The sequence below is a fragment of the Ctenopharyngodon idella genome, chromosome 6, assembly GCF_019924925.1.
Source record: "Ctenopharyngodon idella isolate HZGC_01 chromosome 6, HZGC01, whole genome shotgun sequence".
NCBI classification, from domain to species: Eukaryota; Metazoa; Chordata; class Actinopteri; order Cypriniformes; family Xenocyprididae; genus Ctenopharyngodon; species Ctenopharyngodon idella.
Genome location: NC_067225.1, coordinates 18785003 through 18809877, shown reverse-complemented (window position 1 = coordinate 18809877; position 24875 = coordinate 18785003). Strand labels below are relative to the sequence as shown.

At 36.6% G+C, this 24875-nt stretch overlaps 1 protein-coding gene across 6 annotated transcripts in view; it reads left to right on the top strand.

Annotated features, from left to right (window-relative positions):
- pex5la (peroxisomal biogenesis factor 5-like a) overlaps nucleotides 1-24875 on the top strand; it is a 93709-nt gene that overhangs the window by 7023 nt on the left and 61811 nt on the right. For 2 of the 6 annotated variants that reach the window (XM_051897360.1, XM_051897357.1), the window contains exon 2: nucleotides 11579-11615. The exons of the other annotated variants lie outside the window; for them this stretch is intronic. In XM_051897360.1, the coding sequence (XP_051753320.1) occupies nucleotides 11610-11615 (6 nt within the window). In that variant the 5' untranslated portion in view covers nucleotides 11579-11609. The remainder of the gene's footprint in view (nucleotides 1-11578; nucleotides 11616-24875) is intronic. 6 annotated transcript variants of the gene reach the window in all.

Below are 24875 nucleotides of genomic sequence, written 5' to 3'. Positions count from 1 at the left end.
CAAAAGCTGTTATGTAATGCATAAATAAGAGGGTAATTAATATATAATAAATTAGAAATTTTAAAATTTTATGGGTGGAGGGAAAGTTGCAAGGCCAGTGAAGGCAAACTTCTTCTGATGTGCTCAGCGCACAGCGAAAGCTTTGCAAATATTGGAAAAGCATGAACCCAGAGTGCAATATTGTGTGTTTTTTCCTGAGGATTCAAAGAAAGCATCAGATTACAGTATTATTTTTTAATGTTCATGAATTTAAATATGATGGTATCCAGGGATGTCATTAATGAACAAGAACCATCCAAGGTTGCCATTGAAGGAATAGGAATTTTACACATCCTATCCCATAATTCACAAGAATCTCAGCAGAAGCTTAGGATATGGAACTATAGTCAAATAAGAAGGTTGGTTAGGAACAATTCCTTTGAGCTTTAAATTCAAACTCATTGCAAGAAGTAGGGCAGTTACCACTGTCCCTGCATGGTGCCTCATCCATCTCTAAGTGCAGCCTATAGATACAATCCCTCTGCATTCATCAGGGTCCATGGTGGACTCATCAGCTATAGGCGTTATATGAGGCTAGGCATCAGGGAAGGCAAGATGTGCTTTGGCCAGACAAATAGGGGCCCACATCTAATCTCTTTGAAGTGGCACCAGTGCTAGCAGGGGTGTATAGCTGCCATTACAACTGGGTGAACATGACCCCCGCAACCACTTCAGTTTTATTTAATTTTGGAATGTAAAATTACATTTATGTAGTTAGAGCTCTTCATAAAATGGCAGCCAGTGTAAACTTTTATCTTTTTTTCCTGGTGTTAGCTGGGATTTTTTCCCCTGGTCAGTTTAAAATTGAGAGATAAGAGTTGAGGTGCAGGAAACTAATAAACCCTAGAATCCTTCCTTTCTTAGGTTTCTGATATCTCCACAGCAACATAACCTAAAGACAAAGAGAAAACAATTTCGAAATGCAATTACTGCACTTTCTCATAAACAATTATGGACATCTTATACAGATAAGGTGATGAACAAAGATACTATAACGATTCATATTTCCCCCTTAATCTATCCACTATTTTGCATGCTCTCTTTCTCTCTCTCTCTCTCTACCATTACTAATTAGCTGAACCAAACCATTCTGGAAACTAGTCCACAGAGATCAGAGGGAAAAACAAACAGAGACTGCTTTGATTTTTCAAATTAATGTTTAAAGCTTTGTGCGACACAAAATTGTCTCAAAAGTCTATTACGTAACATTTGGCGGAAGCACCAGAATTTGAGAGAATCTTTATATAAACAATCAAGGTAATTGCTGCAGAAGAAGGTGAGCTTAATTGCATGACGTGAGACCAGCAACTGAGGGTGAGAATGTAGTCAGATTTCTTCTTTTTGATGTTTGAAGATTTATGGTAGAGATGTGAATTTGATTCAATCCCACAGCAGGCCGCCTTTAGCTGTAATTGAATCAAAGACCTGACTGGATTCTAGATACTTTATTCAAGCCTTTACAGTATGTGTCAGCTAGTACATAGCAGAATTTACATGGCACATTTTGTAATAACAGAAGACATTAAAGAGTTCCTTCCAACCCTGTATGACTTTCATTCTTCCTTGGGACACAAAAGGAGATGTTCAGCAGATGTTCAGCTGCTATCCTGGGCACCAATGACTGTCAAGCTCCAAAAAGGACAAAAAAGCACCATAAAAGAATTGTAAAATATAGTCCATCTGACTTATGTGTTACATTTCAAGTCTTCTGAAACCATAGCTGTGAAGAACAAATTAAACTTTAAGCTGTTATTCACCAAAAAATATTGCTTTAAAAATCTGACATTGTCATCATTCACTTTCATTGTATTGAAAAGAGCTGTATTCTGCTATAAATAATATAATACTTTCAGCTCCATTTAACATATTTTAGTGCATTTAAATACATGGATGTATTTATATCAGATGTTCCCCCAAGTCTGGTACAGAAGAAGTAAAATTACTGACCAAAAATGTATGTCAGAAAGGCTAATTCTGACTTTTGGCATCCTGAAATGCATGAGACAGCTCTTTGGACACAGTGTTTTATTATATGCACTGAAAGCTGGCACTTCATGGCACTTCCTGTTAAATAGAGCAGGAAACCAGAACCTCTATAAATATGCATATTAACCCTAATATGCCAACCAAAACATTGTTACACTGTCATTACAAGAGGCAAAGTGCAGAAGGCAACAACAACACTGGCAGGCAGTTTGGGGTTTACCTCAGTAGAGGGCTTTTTAAAGAGACTCAAGGATACTTCAGCAGGGGGCAGTGCCTCCAGCACAGCTGTGACCCAAACCCTTGCCTGGTCCCATCTGTTCCACACAAGCTCACATGTGCTGAGGTCAAGTGGTGCTGGCATGATGAATTCCCCACCCAGAAACAGAAGAAATCATGCTGCATGCAGTATAAAAGGTCAAAGGGCATCATGCTATCTATCCTTTAGATGTGAACATGTTTGACAGGAGTGTAATGCAAACAGGAAGGACAGAGAAAGGCACAGAAGATAGTTTATGGTGTAGGAGTAGATGGACGAGATTGCAAAATATGAAAGCAACATTTGTTACATGGCACACCACACTGGGCTGAAGTGTTGAAACCTAAACTCTCTTCCAAAAGCAAGTGAACTGCCTACGGATGCAGCATTTTAGGCATCATAGGCACCCTCTTGACATAAAAGCTGTTCCAAAAGGAAGGCATCTTAATTATTCGGCTTCCTAGATACTTTGTTTTGGCCAAATCTTGAGGCAGATTTGCATGAATCCTTTATGGAGAAGCCAATCCCATGATGCATTATAAGCACAGAAATTATGATTATACACTACTGTTCAAAAGTCTAGGGTTGGTAAGATTGTTTAATGTTTTTGAAGTATCTTATTTTCACCAAGGCTGCCTTTATTTGATCAAAAATACAGTAAAATAGTAATATTGTGAAATGTTATTCATTTAAAACTATTGTTTTCTAATTTAATATATTTTAAAATCTAATTAATTCCTGTGATGGCAAAGCTGAATTTTTAGCAGCCATTATTCCAGTCTAATAAAATAAGATTTATTTAATAAAATAAATAAATCTTACTGACCCCAGACTTTTGAATGGTACACAGCAAAATCCCCAGAGTTAAATCAACTCTGCTTAGAGTACATATGGTCCCTCTCTAAATAGTGTTAAAGTAACACTGAAACAGAGTTAAAGTTAATGAGATAATTAAGGGATTAATTAAGCAATGATTGAGCATTAGTGATGAACACCTGCTGTTAACAAGCAGAATCACTGAAGAAAAGAGAAACACAAAAACTACAACTGACTTTAACTTTGTTTCAGTGTTACTTTAACACTATTTAGAGAGGGACCATATGTACTCTAAGCAGAGTTGATTTAACTCTGGGGATTTTGCTGTGTATGTATATTTATACTTTTATCCATTATTTGTGTAATATTGTGAGCATTATGCTGTTATCATAGCAAAACACACTAACATTACACTGTTTTTGCTATTGGTGTGGTGCGCAGTGTAAAATACAACCATAAAGAATTAGTGTAAATTATTCAGAAAATCATTTATCCAAATGTTTCTATGACTGGTTTACATTATTAAATTAATTCTGCTTGTGTTTTGTGTACTATATCCATTTTGTAATGCCTTAATCTGACAGAATTAATCATACATTGGGTTAACAAAAAAAAAAAAAAAAAAAATCAACAAAAATACATAAACTGTGAGTCTTCATAGGAAGTGTGTAAAAAAAAAAAAAAAGAATAAAATATAAGGACTGTTGACAACATGGCCGGCATGTTTTTGAACTCTGCAAACAGCAGCATGTGTTTCTATTTTGGTCTGATAAAACAGCCCATCTTTTGGTCAGCTCTGATGAGCTTATCCTCTTAAATCACTCACAGTCCTCAAATACTTGAAGTCCAAGCACAGGCAGCTAGCTCTGTTTGCACCAATCACTAGTAATCTTCGACAGACAGATCACTGACAAACTTAAACCGCACACATATATGAGAGCCAGCGAGAGCTAGAGAACAAGGTTGTATTACAAACACTGACACGAGACATTGGCCTACATGCACATTTTCACCAGGTGTTCAGGGATGCAATGTGTGAGTGTGATTGTGTTTGTCTGTGTGTGCTGGACTGACCCCTAACCACACAGTCTGGCTCTACTGTCATGGGGCCTGACTAGTCGAGACACAGATGGCTCTCTCAGGTAGCGGCTGTGTAGTGTAAGGACTTTCTCTATGGAATTCCTTCTGCTGAAACAGCTGGTTTTCTCAGCCAAGCTCACTTCTTCCAGGCTCACTTCTTCCTGAAGCACACACTCCCAACGAATTAACACAAGTACACGCCACCATAAATCTAACCGCAGATGCTACAGCACTCATTTTCCTCCCATTATATTTAGCTCGGGGGTTGATATATATAGCCTATGAACTGGATTTCTTATGGCCCCTATCAATCATATAATATAATAAAAAAAAATTTATTATAATGTCTATCTAGTGTCCTTTGTTGTTACTTTTTGTAAACTATATGTGCACTATTAAATAAATTAAATATACTTTCCTCGTAAAATTATTAATAGTAATCAGTGCTAGCCAGTTCATTTAGACTAATGTGACTCATTTGTCTAGACTTGAATATATCTACTGTCATAATTGTTTAGTTACCGAGTACTTTGCTTTGTCAGCAATTATGACAAGCTCTTACTGTATGTCATAAATGTTTTCAGGCAAAGCCAGCAGTCTGAAAACAATTACAATCTTACAATCAATTTAAAAGGTCATGTTTTAGTGTCATAACCAGTTTGCATTTCTTCAAAGACATCCTACTAAATTGGATGATGTGAGTGCATCTATAGAAATAGCTCCTTATACTGAGAGCAGCTGAGCATGGCAGATAATTCTTCTGGTGGCAGGGGGTTGTTTGTCAGCAAATAGAGTAAAGTGGATTCTTGCCGCCAGTGAGGAACCAGTACATTATTGTTTGCTTAGTGGAACAAATTGAGTGGTAACAGATAAAAGGGAAATCACTTACAACTCAATGAGAAAAATGTTAGAATAAACTTTATCTTAAAAAAAATGAAGGCAGTGGCTATTTACTCGAAGTCATAAAGTGAGAGAGATGGTATTTGCACCCGGTGTAAAAACAATTTTTTTTTCCTAGTAAAACATAATAATTATAAATTAGTCTACTATTTACTATTTATATATGTGACCACCAAGGCTTGACATTAACTGTTGTGCTCACCAGCCACTGTGGCTAGTGGTTTTCCAAAGTTACTAGGCACTCAGAATTTTAATTGGCCAGTTTTGACATCAATACCATGGGCAAAAACAGCCATATAGATATTTTTAATATGATCTCATAATTTGGCAGCACTTATATTAGGCTGCTGTCACTTTAAGACCTGACGCGTGAATCCATTATACTGTTAGGGCTTGTTCACACAGAACTTTTTCAAATCAAAAATGCGAGACTTGGGCAGTGGAATGGGGAAATACGCAAGGTCTCGAGATGCATTTTTTAAAAGCTGAACTGATTTTAACTTGAGCACCATGTTATTAGAGCGAAGTGTCATGTGAGACACTGCAAAAGACGCAAAACGCAAGCGCAACAGTCATACACCTCCGTCTACTGTGTGTTTACATAGAAAAACAATGGACACATTGGAATGTAAAAACGCGTTCTGTGTGAACGGCCCCTACACATGCGTTTTCTTGAGTGAGGCAAGGCAGGTTTGTGTGTTAACTCGCTGTCGGAGAGATGAGAGCAAGAAAGCGCAGCTGGTATTGTGTATATATTCTGTGGGAAATGAGTATTAGAACAATTTCAGATATTTCAGTATCGATATGTATCGAAAAATCGATATTTTTGACAAAACATTGCTCTAAGTTTATTATTTCAGATGACTTTTTAAAAGACTACAATTGAAAAATGTATATTATATATATAAAAAAATTAAACTCGCCAAAGTGGCTAGTAGGAGTGACTGCGTTACACATCACTGCTGAAATCCACCCACACTTGGCAGGTGTTAATGTCAAGCCCTGGTGACCACTTATATTGTCATGATTCCGTGTTTAGAGTTCTTGGACTTTTATTTTGATATTCTTGTGTCTTGCTATGTCTGTTTTTTCCCCCTGTGTTTAGTTCCTGTTTTTATAGTTACTCTTGTCAGTCTCCATGGTTACTAATGTTCCACACCTGTTCCACATTACCCATCTGTAGTTGTCAGTCACTGTTTTTACACAACTTGTTGTAAAGCTGTTGCGTCTCCTGTTACTTCATGTTTGGATTATTACTATTGGCTTCTTGTTTGGATTATCCTTGTGTTTATATGTTCATGGAATAAAGACTACTTGCTAAAAGATCCTCACCTCTCCTTGTCCCTGTAACACCTGTGACATATATCTGTTAATGTGCCATACATATATACACCACCGTTCAAAAGTTTGGGGTCTTTTTTTAAAGAAATTAATACGTTCAGCAAGGATGCATTATATTGATCAAAAGTGTTAGTAAAGACATGTTATAAAAGATCTATTTTAAATAAATGCTGTCCTTTCTATTAATCAAAGAATCCTTTAAAAAAAAAAAAACTATAACGGTTTCCAAAAATATATTAAGTAGCACAACTGTTCTCAATATAATAAGAAATCTTTCTTGAGCATGAAATCAGAATATTAGAAAGATTTTTAAAGGATCATGTGACACTGAAGACTGGAGTAATGATATATATATATATATATATATATATATATATATATATATATATATATATATATAATTTTTTTTTTTTTTTTTTTTTTTTAAACAACCTACCAATACATGTCCTGTACCCTCCAGTGTCTCCAGCATCCAGATCACCGTCACGCTGTGTGGCCAGCACTACAACGAACACAAATCACTGACAAAATGACAATTCCATTAAACTTTCTGTATGATGACAATGATCTACATTCATAAACCAACCTCATGAATTCTGATGTCACATACATTTTAATGACAGACACGTCCTTTGCAGGCTGTCTATATTTGTAACCCAAATGATTTCTGCCTGTCATGGTATACCAGTCCAACTAGCAAACCCTCAAGCAGTGGACCATGTCAATTATATCCCATCCTCAGGCACAGATCCTATCCAGCGTTGTCTGCCAAGGCAAAGGTCAGTCGTGACCCAGGCCCTGGCATGAAATTCTGAAAGTATAGAAAAACAGCTGTGTCCTGAGTCATTTAGTGATCATCTCACACTGATAATACTTTATATCTTCAATACCTCATAATACCTCACAATTTATCTTATCACTCAATTTATCTTAATTATCTAAATTGTTTTTCATCTGAGGTACTATTTTCCAGTACATTGTTATTGTCGACTAATTTGGGGCTGGTAAATTAGTGCCAACTGGCAGCCGAGGGACATGCTAGAAGCTTAGCAACAAAGCTGTGTGACTGAAAAAAAAAAAAAAAGAGGATTAAAAACAATAAACAAATGTCAGTTTTGAAATGAGAACATTGTTGTTCTCAGTGGCTTAGACAACCTGCTAGCTTCATAAAAACGGTACTGTACTTTTAAATATCAGTCTGATGCTCTGCGCCATGTATAGTATTGATGATAAATAAAACAGCTGGTGATGAACTCACTCAGTAATTGCTACTTCGGGGGAAATAAGTTTATGCCCAATCATTTTCCAACTTCATTCACTGTAGTTCTGAATTGCCTTGCGTCACATTTGTGACCCGTCGCGTTGTTTTAGGAAATGAGGATGGATGGCATGATTACTCGGATCTCTCCGTTGCTAGTGCAATCAAGACCATGATACTTGTCTAATCTCACACGGAGCCCTTGCTCTCCAGTGCAGCCACGAAGACAAGTCTAACAAAATGGCCCTCCACGATGAAGTCCTTGGCAGAGTTTCGGTGATTAGCTTATGCAGATTGACATTTATATAGCCATGGTAGAGCTCGCTTCTTACGCTCTTTATCAAAAAAGCACTCAAGTGAAAACACAGCCTCGTAGCTCTAGCCGCTATCATTTGTCAGTCCCAAAATGTATGCCCCTCTTCCCAACCTCCCGAGACTGATTGCCACGAGCACTTCATGTTTTTTCTCTCACTTGGAAGAATATTGCTGATGAACAGATCAAATCATGCAGTGCACATCTTTCATTTGGAGTGATGGAGAAGGAACAAGAAAGAAAGCGAAAAGGAGATGATGATGAATTTTCATCTTTGAGTGCATTATGCTTAAAAGGAGCTTTGTAACTCCATACTTTGAGATCAATAGGTGGAAGTGGGCCAATGGCCAGTCTAAATCTGTCTGGGTTGTTGAGGGGGACGCCGTGGGCTTCCAGTGCACAGGGCCTTCAGTAGGTAGAAATATCACATTACTGAGATGCCCCTGCAACACAATCTCTGAGTACCACATATTGATCCGAGCTGTTAGGCTTACGCACTAAACTAAACACTTTCACGGCTTTCTGGCACACAGGAGCTCTTGTTTCCAATCACTGTGCTATATTTAGTAATGGCAAGGTCCCTATTGTAGGCCCCCTTTGGCCCATACGTGCTTCCTACAATGTTAGTCCTGCATGGGTTTTAATGGATGTAATTTAACATTGTTAAATCATTTACAGAAAATGTGCAAAGTCTGACATATGCTCTACATCAGATGATTTCATTAGTAAGTTGGAAGAGAGGTTGACCCCCACAATGTACAGATAAACTAAAACCATGATCAAAATAGTGGCTTTTGAGGTGCCGTTTTTTGTTGTTGTTCTTTGTTTTTTCCCCGTTTATAGATGGGTTAGTGCAAAGGAGAGGTAGAATGAGATTGAGCTGTTCCAGCTCACACACACCAAATAAAGCATATTTTGTTACCTTTTGGAACTTGGAAGGGTTCAATTTGAGCAGATCACTGTCTTCGTCAGAGCTCATTTCCCCAGTAGATTTAGCATCTGGCTCAAATTCACGAACTTAACCATATTCTCAAATCATTTTCAAAGTTTTCAATATTTTGATCAATTATTCTTGAACTGACCAAAGTATTACAAATTACAGTAATTATTTAGTAATGCATCACACCCAACTCTGGTTAAAGGTTTAGACAGACAGATAGCTCGTCAAATACTGTGAACCCAAGGAGAACAACTGCCACCATATTTTGCATGCACTTTTATAAGCCAATGTTGATGGACTGTCACAACCAACGCTTTTTTTTCCACAGTAACATAACAGAGTAGCCAGCTACTCAAATCTGAGTTGTGACTGTGACTGATGAAATTCAAGGCAATTGACCAAAAACAACACTATTGTTAGGAAGCGCATCAAGGATAATAAAATGAAATTCTAATAGTATAATAGAATATTTTTGGAAATGTTATTTCTATTCTATTAAGACAAAATTATACTAATTATATATATATATATATATATATATATATATATATATATATATATATATTATATATACACACACACACACACACAAACACACTGAGTGCCTGTCCAAAAAAAAAAGAAAAGAAAAGGCGCTGTTTGGATTTAAATAGGCAAATACTCAAGAGTCTGTGACTGCCTGGATCATTATTGCTGTGATTTTTATGGTTCTAGCATGTTATATGTTTGGGAACAGTTCTTTTAACCCTAATAGTGTGCAGCTTTTAATTTCTTAAAGGGTACATAACACACACAGTTTCGGCCAATGCATGTTGATCTTGAGTACCTGAGTAGTATAGCATCTTTCATATCTCCGAATAGTCTTTAGTTTTATCAGATTTATAAAAGAAAAATATGCTGTACCGAGTCTTTCTGAAAACAGCCGAGCTCCTGGAGTCTGTCACGAGTCAAGAGTCACGAGTAGGCGCAGCTTTTGCTAAGCAAAGCTATCGATGGTCAGCTAAACAAATGTATTTAAACACACACAATACACCATAGCATTATCCCTGGATAACTTTTGATTCATTATACGTTCGTGTTGTTTACATTATATGCACTTACGCGCCGACTGCCAACAAAACAGACATTTGATGCAGTTTTACTCACCACCTGCAGTTCCGACTTATTACCGGGATCATTATTGCTGTGACTGCTCCATCTTTCAGTTTCAAATGATCTGTAAATCCAGCGTCGAATTGGGCCTTGTTTATAAAACCATAAGCGCCAATCCTGAGGGCTCGAGCAGCCACGGAGAACATGAGATATTTTCTATTAATTTTAACCAATAAAAAAGTGATTGCAACTTTTTAGACACAATTTTATCCTTATTTTGATAGTTTTAAGGCGGTTATGGTTATTTTAATGACAAATGTCGAGAGCGCATCAATGTAACTGTAATGCATGAGCACAAATCTCTCAGCTCCACTTAAAGCTGGGTTCTTTGGGAAGCAAGGTTATCTTTCCCTCACAACCAAAAACACACTTCTTTGGTGACATTGTTGATTTCGTGGTCTAAAAACAATGTGATAAATTCTTTCTCGAACAAGTCCTGTGCAGCGCTGACGATGACTTCCGTAACCCGAACGGAGCACGTTGATGGGCGTGCTCTTGCTCTTGCTCTGGTTGATGTGTGCGTGCGCTCTTCCAGAAGAAATGCCCATACAAGGAATTCCACCCTTTATTACGTAATACAGGGCCATACTCGAGAAAAACTTTCCGAAACATGTAGGAAATCTGAAGGAGTGTATTTGGCACAGAAATAATCCATCATACATCCAACTCATTTTTGAAACTTGGGCCTTGTTTAGCAAGAGAATCCAACTCTTTAACAGTGTAAATAAGTCAGAATGCATGAAATAGCATTAGACCCCCCCTTTAAAAAAACGTGTAGGAAGACATATCATGGCCATATTCCAGGATGACAAAGCCAAGATTCATCAGGCTCAAATTGTGAAAAAACTGGTGGGAGGGAGCATGAAGAATCATTTTCACACATGAATTGGCACCTCTCAGTCCAGTCCTTAAATTCATTGAAAGTGTTTGGGATGTGCTAGAGTAGACTTTACAGAGTGCTCGACTCTTGAATTTTCAATACAATCTTGACCAAAAATTGATGCGCCTCTTGATGGAAATAAATGTTGTGATGTTATTTCCATCAATTTTTGGTCAAGATCTTGTATTGACAATGCAAGAGTTGAGCACTCTGTAAAGTCTCCTCCAGCACATCCCAAAGGCTTTCAATTCATTTAAGGTCTAGACTTTTTTTGGCCGGGCAGTGTGTGTGTGTGTGTGTGTGTGTATATATTATATATATATATATATATATATATATATATATATATATATATATATATATATATATATATATCACAGTATACATATTCCCCCTTCTTTATGTCCATAAAAAAGTAAAGGGACAGTTCACCCAAAAATGAAAATAGATTCTATCATTTACTCACACTCATGCCATTCTAAACATGTATGACTTTCTTTATTCTTTTGAACAAAAAAGAAGATATTTTTAAAAAATTAGTATTAGTTAATGACAGTTAATGTGGTCCAAAGTTGCACCCTAATGTTCTTTAAAATATCTTCTTTTGTGTTCCACAGAAGAAAGAAAGTCATACAGGTTTGGCACGACATGAAGGTGAGTAAATGATTACAGTTTTTATTATTATTATTATTTTGGGGTAAACTATCCCTTTAACATCTGTACATGAGTTGAGTTCCTCTTGTCTACATCATATACCTGATAAAAGTGAATTACAGTAGAAAATAAATCATGGACATTGAGTGTCCTTTCAGTAAAACAATGTCCAGGTCAAACATCCTGATCACACCATGCTCCTGGTGCATTGCCGAGCATGTGAAATGGGTTTAATGAGTCTGTCTGGTGGCAAAGAGCGGCTCTGACGGCCTCATGTGCAGCTGTGAATACAACCCAGTGATTTCAAAGCAATCTGACCTGGTGCCCATGAAAACAGAGGCGATAAAGCCAGCACCGGTATCTGGCCCCTCTCAGCATTACGTGTGAATGGTTTCTGTTCTCCTAATCTGCTTTCCAGATGTGTGGCTTAGAGCTGCCATATCAGGACATCAAGCTTCCTGACAAAGCTGCCCCGCTCCCAGCCGAGGCCAAGCGGTTCAGCAGGGGTTGTGACTAGAAAGCGCCCAGCTGGTTAATGTCTGTGTCTCAGGCAATGCATAACACCCAATCAAAGCCGTCCTCCCATTAGAAACGTGGAAGGGCTCAGGCCACTTTGTTACAGATGTCAGAGGGGATTATAATAGGATTGAGGCCAACATGTTTGTGATAGCATGTAGTGACTTTCGTATGGATTCTGATCCTGACCATATTTCACATTTAACAGCCAGAATATGCTCGTAAAACATGGAAGTTACTGCAGGACCTGGAAGGTATCACATATACATGTTTGTTTGTTTTTCCATTTTTCACCTTCCATTGACTTGAAACTGTTGTTTTTGTACGGAACTAATCATATTTTTCCATCCTCAAACATTCACAAACATTTTTGCATTTTTAGGTTTAGATTTAGTTTATTTAGCTATTTATTTAATCATTGGCTATAGTGACATAGTCATTGGCAACAGGTGATTTCAGGTTTTACTATCTTTAATGTAAGCAAAACCTTATCCACACACATGTTGGGTTTTCATGTTTTATGGGGACATTCCATGGACATAATGATTTTTATACTGTACAAACTGTACTGTATATCCCCTCACACATAAAAAACCTACCCATCACAGAAAACTATCTGCATTTTTACATTTTCAAAAACATCACTTAGTATGATTTAAAAGCTGTTCCTCACTGGGACCAAAAAATGTTCCCACAAGGACAAGGATTTCAGATATTGCCATCTTTGTGGGGACATTTTGTCCCCATAATGTAGGGTATCTTACGAGGTTATTTTTTTGTGCCATAATTCTCTCAACAGGGCATAGTGTTGTCACGATACCAAAATTATGACTTCAATACGATACGGTCTAAAATATCTCGATACAGATACTGAATTGATACCACGGCAAATACAAAAAACTAAACAAATAAAAAATAAAAAAAAACAGTAAAAGTAATTGAATAATATGACTGATTAATTGTTTTATAAATTAATTAAAAAATATATATATTCACTTGATCAGCGTTCCTGGCCTGCTTTCTGACCATTCCCTCCCCTTTATTTAAATCCTAATAATAATAATAATAATAATAATAAATATAGCAGCAAGCAGCAATTACGGGGCCAAGCACAAAAGCAGCACAACAAGTCATGCTAACATGGCTGGGAGCATCAAACCAACTGTAACAGTGAGCAATTAAAGATCATTTTAGGCAAAAGAGCTGAAAACTCATAAATACATTTAATAATAAAGATTTACTGGTTTATCACTTTCGAACAATAGGTGAGATTGAGGTGACAATGACACTTGCAAAGTTTGGTGTCAATATGTCAAAGCATTGCAGAGATACAGACTCAACAGTCATTTTGGAATCAAGCCTCTAATTTGTTGCTGCGGTGTACGAAAACAGTTTGGTCTATCAACACGAAATCCATAACTTTTTGCCGGCATGGTCTGAAGATTATTAGAATTAGATTTTGGTGAAAATTGGACCAACGGTCTTGGAGGTATGATTTTAAAGAAAATCTAAGTGGTGGAGAGGAAGTTTGGCTGACTTTGGCAAAATTGGCATCAAAATCTTATTTTTTTTAAATGTAATTTCATAATCACAATATAGTTATTTAATTTTATTTTATCTTTGTTACTAAAAATAATCAAAGATGCAATCAAACAATATGACACATTCTATATAAGAAAGATACAAATGATAAAAAGTGCTTTACATTTTTGAGGTAGGCTACAGTAGGTCTAAATTTACTATACAATGATTCTAAATAAAATATATTAAAGTTATTCATTTAAGCATTGGGTGATTTTCTTTTTTTTTTTTTCCTTCTTTTTTGTTGTTGTTTGATTAACATTAAATCACACAGACAGCAGCTGGTTTATTAGGCTGCTGTCACTTTAAGACCTGCACGGATCCAGTACACTGGAACACATCCGATTTCCTTCTCAACTGTTTTCGTTCACTAAAGACATGAGTTTATGCAAATACTCTCCAGGATGTGCATTTTAACATATTTTTGACCATTCAAGGTCAATAATCCACGAAAGAGAACTGAAGCCGCGATCACATGCTAAAGTGATCAGCCTTCAATGCGGCTTTTTGTGCGTGTGCTTCAGCAGTACTACAGTGCATATCAGCCTCATGGACTGCAGCAGATTTGCCAGTTTTTGCTGTGAGATGTTACCACCAAGACACTTGCAAGTTCTCAAACACATCTCGGGGGACACATGTGGTTTGGCATTGCAAGGATGAGCCATGTAATGGGGAGGGTTGGGGAAAGCCCTGGCAACCAACCCTGGAAAATTAATTGCCAAGAAAACTCACGGCCAGTCTCTCGCATATGGCAAGAGATGGCCATAGAATCCCCAAGAGTCGGACATGACAGGAATGGTTCATTAAATCCAAATCAAATCACACAAAGTACTTTACATTTTCTTAAAAAAAAAAAAAAAAATTATATATATATATATATATATATATATATATATATATATATATATATATATATAGAGCTGCAATAATACATAAATATATAATTATTAAAAAACATAGTATGTCTCTCTTTTATTTATTACTACTTGCTGTTTTGTTTTAAAGTTCACCATAAACGGCATGTGACTGATCACTCTATATCAGAACTCATTACAGCAGTAAAAAATATAAATCCATTTTTGCGCTGTTAAGAACCCTCTTAAAACTGGACACTTCTGAAATATCAACCATACTATAATGACATTTTTGTGATTTATATGTGGCTTGCAGAGAATTTTATTTCAGTCAAAATGCACAGCTACTTTTGAATGGCTGTCAATGGAGAAACATTTTGCCTGCATAACAGCGTAATCAACCTACAGGGGCAAACCAACCAAAACCTCCAGGTTTAACCCATTTAAGCCGATTTGCCGACTGGTTGCAAACATGATAGGTGATGATTACAGGGTAATCAGCCAATCATAGTGTCCGAAAGGCACTGACTCTTTTCATATGACTTAAAATGTATGTTCACTGCATGCTGCATGCACCAAGCTGAAGGGAGGCAAGAGATTTTCATACTATGTATTTTTATGTAAAACACTGCTATTATTCTATATACATACTCTTGCTTCCTGTGCCATAGTATTATTTGCTATATGCTATATGTGCTACCAACTATAGTGTATAGCACTGAAATTCAGAAAATCAAACCGCAAGCATATTGGCTAATTAAGATAAGCTGCAGCTAAAAGGGTAATCAGTATTATTTAATGCTGGTTTATGGCCTGTTTTGTCATATCCATTAGTGGCTACAACAGATATGCCATTTTTCACACAGCATTTCAAAGACAATTACAGCTCTATTTAATCATGATATATGCTACATATTGTCATATGGTTTTGCCATGTAATTCATCATTTTTATGTCAAAGAAATTGTTATTTTTTCTCTCAAATGAGATTTATTTGCTTACAATACCAGCTGGCAATGGCAGGAAAGTCACAAGAGTTTGTTTGTTAAAAACGAAACATATGTCATACTCTGCTTATGCTGGTATTCATAGGATTTTAAAGTGTTTGCTGAGTCATATGTATTTGAAAGTAAGGTGGTAGATAACAGCGTTTATTTAGATACACTGGAGTAATACAACTGCAACTTAGCTGGTAACAAATAATTTATTGCTGTCAAGCCAAAGCAAGGATACACATCAGAGGTCATCTATATGTTAATGTAGTAAAAATGTTAAAGTTAGCTTAGCAGATTTTTTAAATGTACAGAATTAAGTAATTAAGTTCCAATAAAACAAAATAAATGATGTCTCAACCTGCACTACACAGATTTTTGTCCAATCGAATGCTCTCTGAGAATGCCCCACCTTCTCATAGCATTTTCAGCTGACTAGCAAGTAGCAAACTTGGCTCAAAATTATGATGTAACTAAGGCAGGTACTACATTTGAATTTGAATTTACTTTGTGACCATTAAAAACGTACACTATGAAGTATGACTATGGGTAGTATGAATTAAATTTGCACGTACTACATCCGCCATGTTGTTACTGTCACATGACCTACAGTACCAGCGTCAATTGCGTCGCTTCACTTCCACTCACAAATCCCCTTCCGTGGCCTCATGGGATAGTAAATGCACACTTCGGTGTAAGTTTTTTACTGTTTTCCGAATACTATGTATTCGGACACTACTCTTTTTAGCGTACTGTTTTTCGCATATATAGTAGGGAAGTATTCGTTGTTTGTTTGTTTATTTGTTTATTTGTTGAAAACTGCTCATCAAGTGATTTTTTGGGATCTTTATAATCTTTGATAAATTTTGTGTCCACACACCCTCTTTAGCCAACTTCAGTAGATATAAACATAGATTTATTACTTTACAAATAAGGATCTTTATTCCCTATCACATGGGTATCCGAGACAATATGGCACAGTGCTGAACTGCTGGATCTTTAGCAGTCATCTATTATAGTGTGTTAGGCTGCCGTGATGACCTCAGCAGCACCGTGCCGTCCTGTGCTATATTCTCTTGTGTTTCTGCCAACTGTGCCACACTACATTTTTTTCTCCATTAAAGTTCCTCTGTCATGCATCCAGTCTATGCTGCCTCACACTGCCTGTCTGTTGATTATTATCCTACACCTTTACATTTTTTTCCCGCCATTCCCCACTAATGTTTTCACTGTTTTAACTTTGAAATGAATCATGTTGTCCAAGGATTTGGTAGCTCTCATGATACCAGTTTGTGCACCTCCACAATCACTCATGCACACAGACATACACACGAACATGCCCAAACATGTCTTCTCTTACACTCATACACATATAGAGATGTGCAGGAGGGGTCACAAGCTTAACACCTGCTACCTTGAAATATGAAACACCTTTCATCTCGTCCGCCAATCAAAGGATGTTGTGCGGCGAATAAAAGTATCTACACCACCAAGGAAAGAAAATAGTAATGGTAATAGATTCAATAGTGATAATGGTAATGGACTCTTTTATTCTGACTAGTTACTTTAATCTATCATACAACATCTAGAAGAAAAAAACTGTAAGAATCATTTAGGCCTGAGACTTATTGTTCATGAAGTGTACAACCCAGGCTCAATGGAAATATGTGCCTGTGGTGACATCTCTGCAAAATATCACATTGCTTCTTGAACATTTTGTGACCCTTTCAAAGTGAAATGTCCTGTGAGTGGCGCTAAAAACATGTTCAGTTTTATTTGAAATAGATTACTGTGAATCTGGCAATGTTTTATTATGTTGGTTGTTCTATGAATTGGCATAGTTTGGAAATTAAATGTCCAGTCATTGGCGCTAAAAGATTAATGCTCTATTGTGTTTGAAAATAATGTACCACCTATACTAAACCCTACCCTAAACCTAAACGATTGTGTAAAAAAAAAAAATAAATAAAAAAAAAAGTGAAGCAACAATGCCCTTTTAGCTTGTTTCTACGAGTCTTTGAGCTCTTTTATCATTACTCGTGTTTCACAGGAATCGTACCCATGCAATCCGCATCGCAAGTGCAGTGCTGTACCAGGTGAGCTTCTGAGCAAGTTTACTACATTAGAAGGGCCATATACTGTATTAGGAGCTGGTTGTTGGCGTTTTACTGCCACTAGTGTTCATTACTTTTGGAAACTGCCATGAAGTATGTATAGGTACCAAGAAAAAAAAATGTAGGTAGGCACATTTTTCTAATGAGCCTAAGCTGGAAATGTACCAACAGATGTTGCACGCTTGAAGGAGCTTTTCTGAGTAACAGAACCTCTGAGCAGGTATGGTCATGAGCATTAGAGACGCTTGGTATAGCATCAAAGATCTAGGACAGCAGCCGAAGGAGGTCTCTTGTGAGGATGAATTGGCTTTTCCTGCCTTTTCTAAGTCAAGATAATCAGGCTAGATCTAGTGCAGCCAAGAGAGAGAAAATTCAGAAAGAGACAGAGACTGGGAACAACAGTAAGCTACATTATTGTCCACTGAAGCCCAATAACAAGACAACAGTTCATAACAGAATCATCTTAATCAGATCTGACTCTGAGGTAGGGATGTGCTAAATTTAGACATTAGCTCTGTTCCAAAACCTATTTAGCTGCCTCACTGACTACTGCCTACATAGTCTGCTGTCTTTTAAGGCAGCTCATAAGTGACTGATGTCAGTAAAACAATGGAGTTCTAATTTTTTATCCATCACACTGCGAAGAAAATTGGCCAAGAAGTTGTCAGAAAATGGAAAAGATGTGCAGCGCTTTGTGTATTGGGGTATTTCTGCTTTTCTATAAGCGCCATCTACTGTCAGAGAGTGAATTTGCATGTTCATTCAGTCCGTCTGCTATTTTTTTATGTATTGGTCTGAACAAACAACTTGCATTGCACGCATGCACGCAAGTTCTGTCTTAATAAGCAATAATATACTAAGATCATAAGTAATCTTTTTATACTTCTTGAATGAAGTATGAACAAAGTATTTTTAATGAGCATTTCTTATGCTTCCTGCGCCATCTTGGATTTATTGCCTTCTCTGTGAAGGATACATGTGTTACTGCCTTAGAATTTACATAGTCAGCATAATGAAGTTGTCAACCCTTGAAATCCTGTCTCCCTAGGTGGTTCGGTAGACTTTGGAACAGAATATACTGTGTATGTAAGTGCATGTGTGTGTGTGTGTGTGCTGCACAGAAAATTTTCTTAGGCTATGACTAATCTGTCTACTTGGAAGTTTGCTAAATGCCCTGAAAAAAGACACTGTGGACATCTTATAAAATGTCTTTTACTCTGCGGTAATTATATAAATTAGCTGTCCCCTGTTCCACTGAATGCTTTTACGATTTTTTATTTAAAAAAAAGACAGTTGGCACTTAAAATAGACATAAAGGGATGTTACCTTTTTAGACTGACCCTTCGGGAGCTTTAGATTTAAAACATTCTCTCCTGTTTAAACATCTGCTTTTTAAGACATATATGAATGAAGAAATCAACTTTTCCTTGAGCTTTTGATATATAAGAGGTCATCGTACTATAAGAATATCCTGCAAGTTTCAGAACTGAAAACTTTCTCGTTAGTCCAATAAAAGCTTTTATTGATACCAGGCCCATCGAACGACTGATCCTGGAATGTGCCTCATAGATAGGTGAAACGCCGCCTCTGCAGAAGAAATCAATGCCTACTTCATCATTGCAACGTTAGCCCCACCCACTGTCGTGTTAGTGAAATGAGGAGAAGAGAATAGTTATACAGGACAAAAATAACATTACCTTTCAAAGGATCCTAATGCTAGGAATATGGTTATTATTTTCAAAAATGTGAATGTCTCAGTTGAGCATTATTTATTTGCATTCGCCATTTCACTGTGGATTCTTTGGTACATCAATCGCATTTCTGCGCAGGCTTTGCAAACAGACTTTTACGATATGGCTCGACAGTAGTGCAACAACATGTAAGTAACTGTGTTAATTCTAATGTCTGATCTGATATGTAATGTTTCATGTACAGATCATATGTTGTTTGTCTATGTGTCAGTAAATCAAACCAGCGACTAAACAGTCAACTTCACATTGTTTCTCTTAGTAGGATGAAAATAATCTGTTATTTAAACTGTGATTAAATTATACAAAGAAAGTAATCAAAGAACGCTTGATTTGCAATCGCTGGAGCTGTCAATCAAACAGCGCAAGTTTATCAGTGACTGAGTTCTGGACTCGCACCAAAACTCCCGTTTTATTCAACAAATTTCTTAGTTACATCACATTTGCACTGTTAGTTGTGATGTAAGCATTCATAAGTGTGCAGAAATTGAGTTGCAATTACGAGATCACTGCTTTCATGCAGTTTATGACCCCTTTAACATTTAAGAGCTATTAATAGACTATATTTTGGTCACATGTTACAAAAAGTAACATGTTTTTGTGGATATGGTACTAGGTAATACCATGTTTTGCGACGTTAATACCTTTGTATTCTCTGAAGTTTTCTATAAATACTAAGGTAGCTTATATACATATTGTAATCTTTTAAATACAACAGTTTATATCAGTAGCATGGCATTGCTATAAGCTGATAAATCTGGTTAAATTTGTTTCAATGCAGACACTGTTTAGAACTAGATAATATAGCCAAAACATCTACCAGGACGGGCTAATGAGGGCTAAACCTTGCCCCCTTGGTTTCACCTAAAAATATTGTTCATATTGGCCATACTGTTCACTGTTAGCTTTGTACACATATTCTGGTAGAGAGATATGCATGATGTAACATTTTTCCTCAGAATGAGATCATTGTGATAATAACACTCTCAATGAGAGTTGTCAAGTCCAAAAGTTTGTGCAGCTCTGCAACTTTTTGGGTGACTGTGCACTCTTTCACTACTCTGCCTTTGTTGAATTCAGGGAGACCCCATAAATACACTGGCCATCTGTGAAAGTCAAAGACTGTAAGCTTGCAGAAAGGCTTTGCTCATCTGTCTTGCTAATGTGCAAGTGAATGCAACGACCTCAACCCCTCCCGCACTAGAGTTAGAAAGAATAATGCCATGCCCCTCTGGTGAATTTTATTTTCAACAGCACACCTGCCTGGCTGACAGCCCCCAGAGACAAGATTGTGGTTTAATGGCACAATGTTTCTTCTGTCCCACAGCCAATGAGAGCAGAGCAGTTGCTAGCACTGTGCTGACGTTAACATTTAACCATGGGATGGTGACGGTGAGGCCCAGTTTCTCTTTGTTGTAAACTGTAGGACGCTTGTATAATGACATTGGAACTCCAGCGTTCTGTAATGAGCTGAGCAAAGCAGAGACGTTCAGTTCTTATTAGGTTTATGAATATAAGCAAAAATAATGAGTGTTTTTAAACAGGTTTTTTGAATACTTCCCCCATCTTCCATATTAGACAGACAAACAGATAGTCTCACCCCAAATGCATGCCATCAATATATTTTTTTTTTCTTTCCCCTTGAGATTTGGTCATTTAAAGGGTTAGTTCACACAAAACTGAAAATTATCCTATGATTTACTCATCCTCAAGCCATCCTAGGTGTATATGACTATCTTCTTTCAGACGAACACAATCGGAAATATATCTTAAAATATCCTGGCTCTCCAAAGATTTATAATGGTAGTGAATGGAGGGTGCGTCTTGAAGCGTGTTTTCTTTATGGATATTTTTCTTACAAAAACCCATCACCTCGCTGTAGAAGTTTTGAATTATATTTATGATAGATGGATGCATTTATTTTGGGCTTCAAAACAGGCCACCCATTTACTTCCATTATAAATCTTTGGAGAGCAAGGATATTTTTTGAATATTTCTCCGATTGTGTTTGTCTGAAAGAAGATAGTCATATACACCTAGGATGGCTTGAGGGTGAGTAAATCATGGGATAATTTTTGGGTGAACTATCCCTTTAAGAATGGCATTCAAAAGTCCAGTAATGTTTTTTTTTTTAAGAAATTAATACTTTTATTCAGCAAGGATGCATTAAATGGATCAAACGTGATAGTAAAGACTTTTACATTGGTACAATGTTTCGCCATCATAAGAATAAATGACATTTTAAAACATATTAAAATAGAAAAAAGTTATTTTAAATTGTAATAATATTTCACAATATTACTGTTTCCACTGTATTTTTGATCCAATAAATGCAGGAGAGCATTAGTACGGAGCCCCGCACATGACACGCAGGGGGAAAAAAAAGTAAATCGTGCGCACAATTGACTAAGTCTTTCCCTCGATATACCAAATCGTGCACGATTTACTATTTCGTTCCTTGATTTATAAATTGTGCGCATGATTTAGCAAAATCGAGAGAACGAATCAGTAAATCAAGCGCACGATTTATAAATCGAGGGAACGACTTAGTAAAGCGTGCACACGATTTAGCCTACTATTTTTTTCCTGCATGTCATGTTCGGGGCTTCGGACATTAGAGTCTTTTTTCAAAAACATTAAAAAAATCTAATCTTAACATCAAAAAAATTACACACTTTAGCTTTAAAGCTGCCGTAGTTTTCTCACGAAAAAGATAACTCATGAACATCATCAGAAAGACCTGTTTTGCTGTCTTGCTTTGATACATGAGAAGGAAGATCAGAATTGGAATGATTCATTGATCTATATGTTGCCGGAAAGGAAACATAACACTTGCAAGGTAATCGCTATCACACCCCGGAATGGCCTAGACGTGCTTTTTCTAAGGAGCACAGAAGTGAAAAAGAAGAGGGCTGAACAGATGGGAAAGGACTTAGACTGACACAGAATGACAGCTAAACATGAAGATCTGTGAATGAAAATGGGGATGAGGAAGCATGAATAATGTCGCTCAGGGACACATTTATACATGTTCTTTTTGAATTAGACTAGGAAGCAACCACCTAGCAACCACCCACAATGCCCTAGCAACCATTCATAACACCCTGTGCTATAGGCTATGATTGTGGTGATTTTGCACAGTGAAGACCACTCACATTTTCTGCATAATGTAAAAATCTTATGCTGAATGTAAATTGATAAAGGTTTCCCTAACCGTTAGAAATGATTACACCGCAAAATCCCATTTCTAATAACAGAATCCCATCTCAGTTATTTAAGTGTTGTCAGCAGCAAGAAAACATCCGTGTAAGCTGTTCCTGCTTAGGACAGACACATGGCAGTGCCAGCCAACATCAGTCTTCAAATCCAGAGACTAGATTACCAGTAGCTCAGAAGCTTTTGGCTGTCTGTTTATCCAGACAGTAAGACAGAAAATAACCTTTGACTTTGAACGTTCATTGAACAACGATGTGATTAATGAAACTGCCATGCTTTTGTACACAGTTTTATCATAAACACTTAATGACAGTTTGTTTGAAATTCAGAATTGTATTAGATCCTGTCAGCAAACTGCATATTTCAGAAGCGTTTATTAAATTTGTTTTTTTTTAACGCACAGTAAGCATAGTTACATAAACGCATGCAGCATAGTTACATTTTTTTCATTTATTCATTTATTTAAAGCTGCAGTCTAGAAGTTTTGCCTCTTTGTCACAATCTCTGTTCGAAACCTGCAATTGCAATTATTTGTGGAATTATCATCTTTACGTGGGTTAGCTCATATTACACCACCGTGCAAATTATTATTGTTGTTGTACTTTGTTTTTAAATTGTTAATGTTAACAACATCAGCATTGCGTGACTACATGTATTTAGTGTGTATTAGCGTTACCTGCAGATTTCAATTTCTGTACAGTCTAATCTCTAATTGTCCATTTGTCATACCATACAATCCACCATCAAAATGATAAGTTTAATTATTCCTGCTGCTGTGAGAAAAGGCAATGAATGATCCGCCACCTGCAGCATCCTCACATGCTATATAGACTACTAGCTGGGATTCGTTCTTTATGTAAACAGACGTGATGTAATGACGCAAAAATGAATGGCGGCACGCTCGAATTTCCTGCGGAAACCTACCAGAACCACTTGAATTAGAAAACATTATTACAAGCTTACCGTTGTGAATCGGGCCATGGTAAGGAGATAGTTTTGAACACTGGCTGGTTATGTACTTGCTCAAAAATTGATTTTGGATCATTTTTAACCAAAAAAAAAAAAAAAAAAGTTACGGACTGCAGCTTTAAGGTTGATTTTATTAATCAACCTTAACAGGAGTTTGTATTAAAACCCCTAGTTTACTGTGTGTACTGTGGTAATCTAAAAGATTTTATTTAAACATTTGATTAAAGGGGCTCTATGTAGGAATGACACCCAGTGGTCGAAATAGGTACTGCAGTCCAAATTCAAAATATTGTTTGCCCGGCCCCCTCGTTCAAAGACGCGGTTTTGCACAGACCAAAACAAAGACAGTCATTCCGACATGGAAGGCACATTTCAAAGTAGAATATCTGGCTGTAGCATTGTTTTTCTGAGAAACAAGTAGGTGAACTTAGCATGTTTCCTAAATATCTGCAAACATATTGGGGTATTTTTATGCTTTATTAAAGTAAATATTTTACATATAGCCCCTTTAAGTCAAAACTAAAATTCAACATAATGTAAATTAACATACATTAGGTTAACCTTTCTTTAAAATTAATTTTTAAAATATAAATAGTTCCTTATAGTTCCTTTACAGCAATAATTAATAAAAAATTATATCAGAAAGAATGCAAGAAAAAAGAGGTAGCTTTCATTTAGCAGATGCTATTGGTGGCAATGCACAGCACTAGTGACGGAAAACTTAAGGTTACGCACATACATATTGATTTACTGTCATGTTGGGGACTTTCCATTGTATTCTATTGTTTTTATACTGAGCTAATAATATTTTCTGGCCCCTAACTTAACACATGCCTCTAAACCTATCCTTCACACCCCTTCATGCCTTCACCTTTGTGTCTTTTCATTAAAATATTTATTATGTGTAATAAAACCGTTTTCTTCTTTGGGACCATTGGCTTGGATCACCAAAGGTGATTTCAGGTTTTACTGTCCTTGTGGGACACTTAGTCCCTACACTGTAGGCAGCACTGACCTATAAACACACACAAATATCTAAATAAAATTTATTTTATTTGTCAAAACAAGTAGAACATGCATCTTACTGTATCTCATTTTTACCTACATTTTAACATTAAATGTGTGGACAAAAATGTAATATACTGGAATATCTCATATTCTAAATGATTGCAAAAACTGTTGGCACCTCATCTGCCTTAAGCATTGAAAGCATGTCAAATGTAAACAATCTTTCAGATATGCCATTATAGTTCTTATTCTTGATGTAAGGT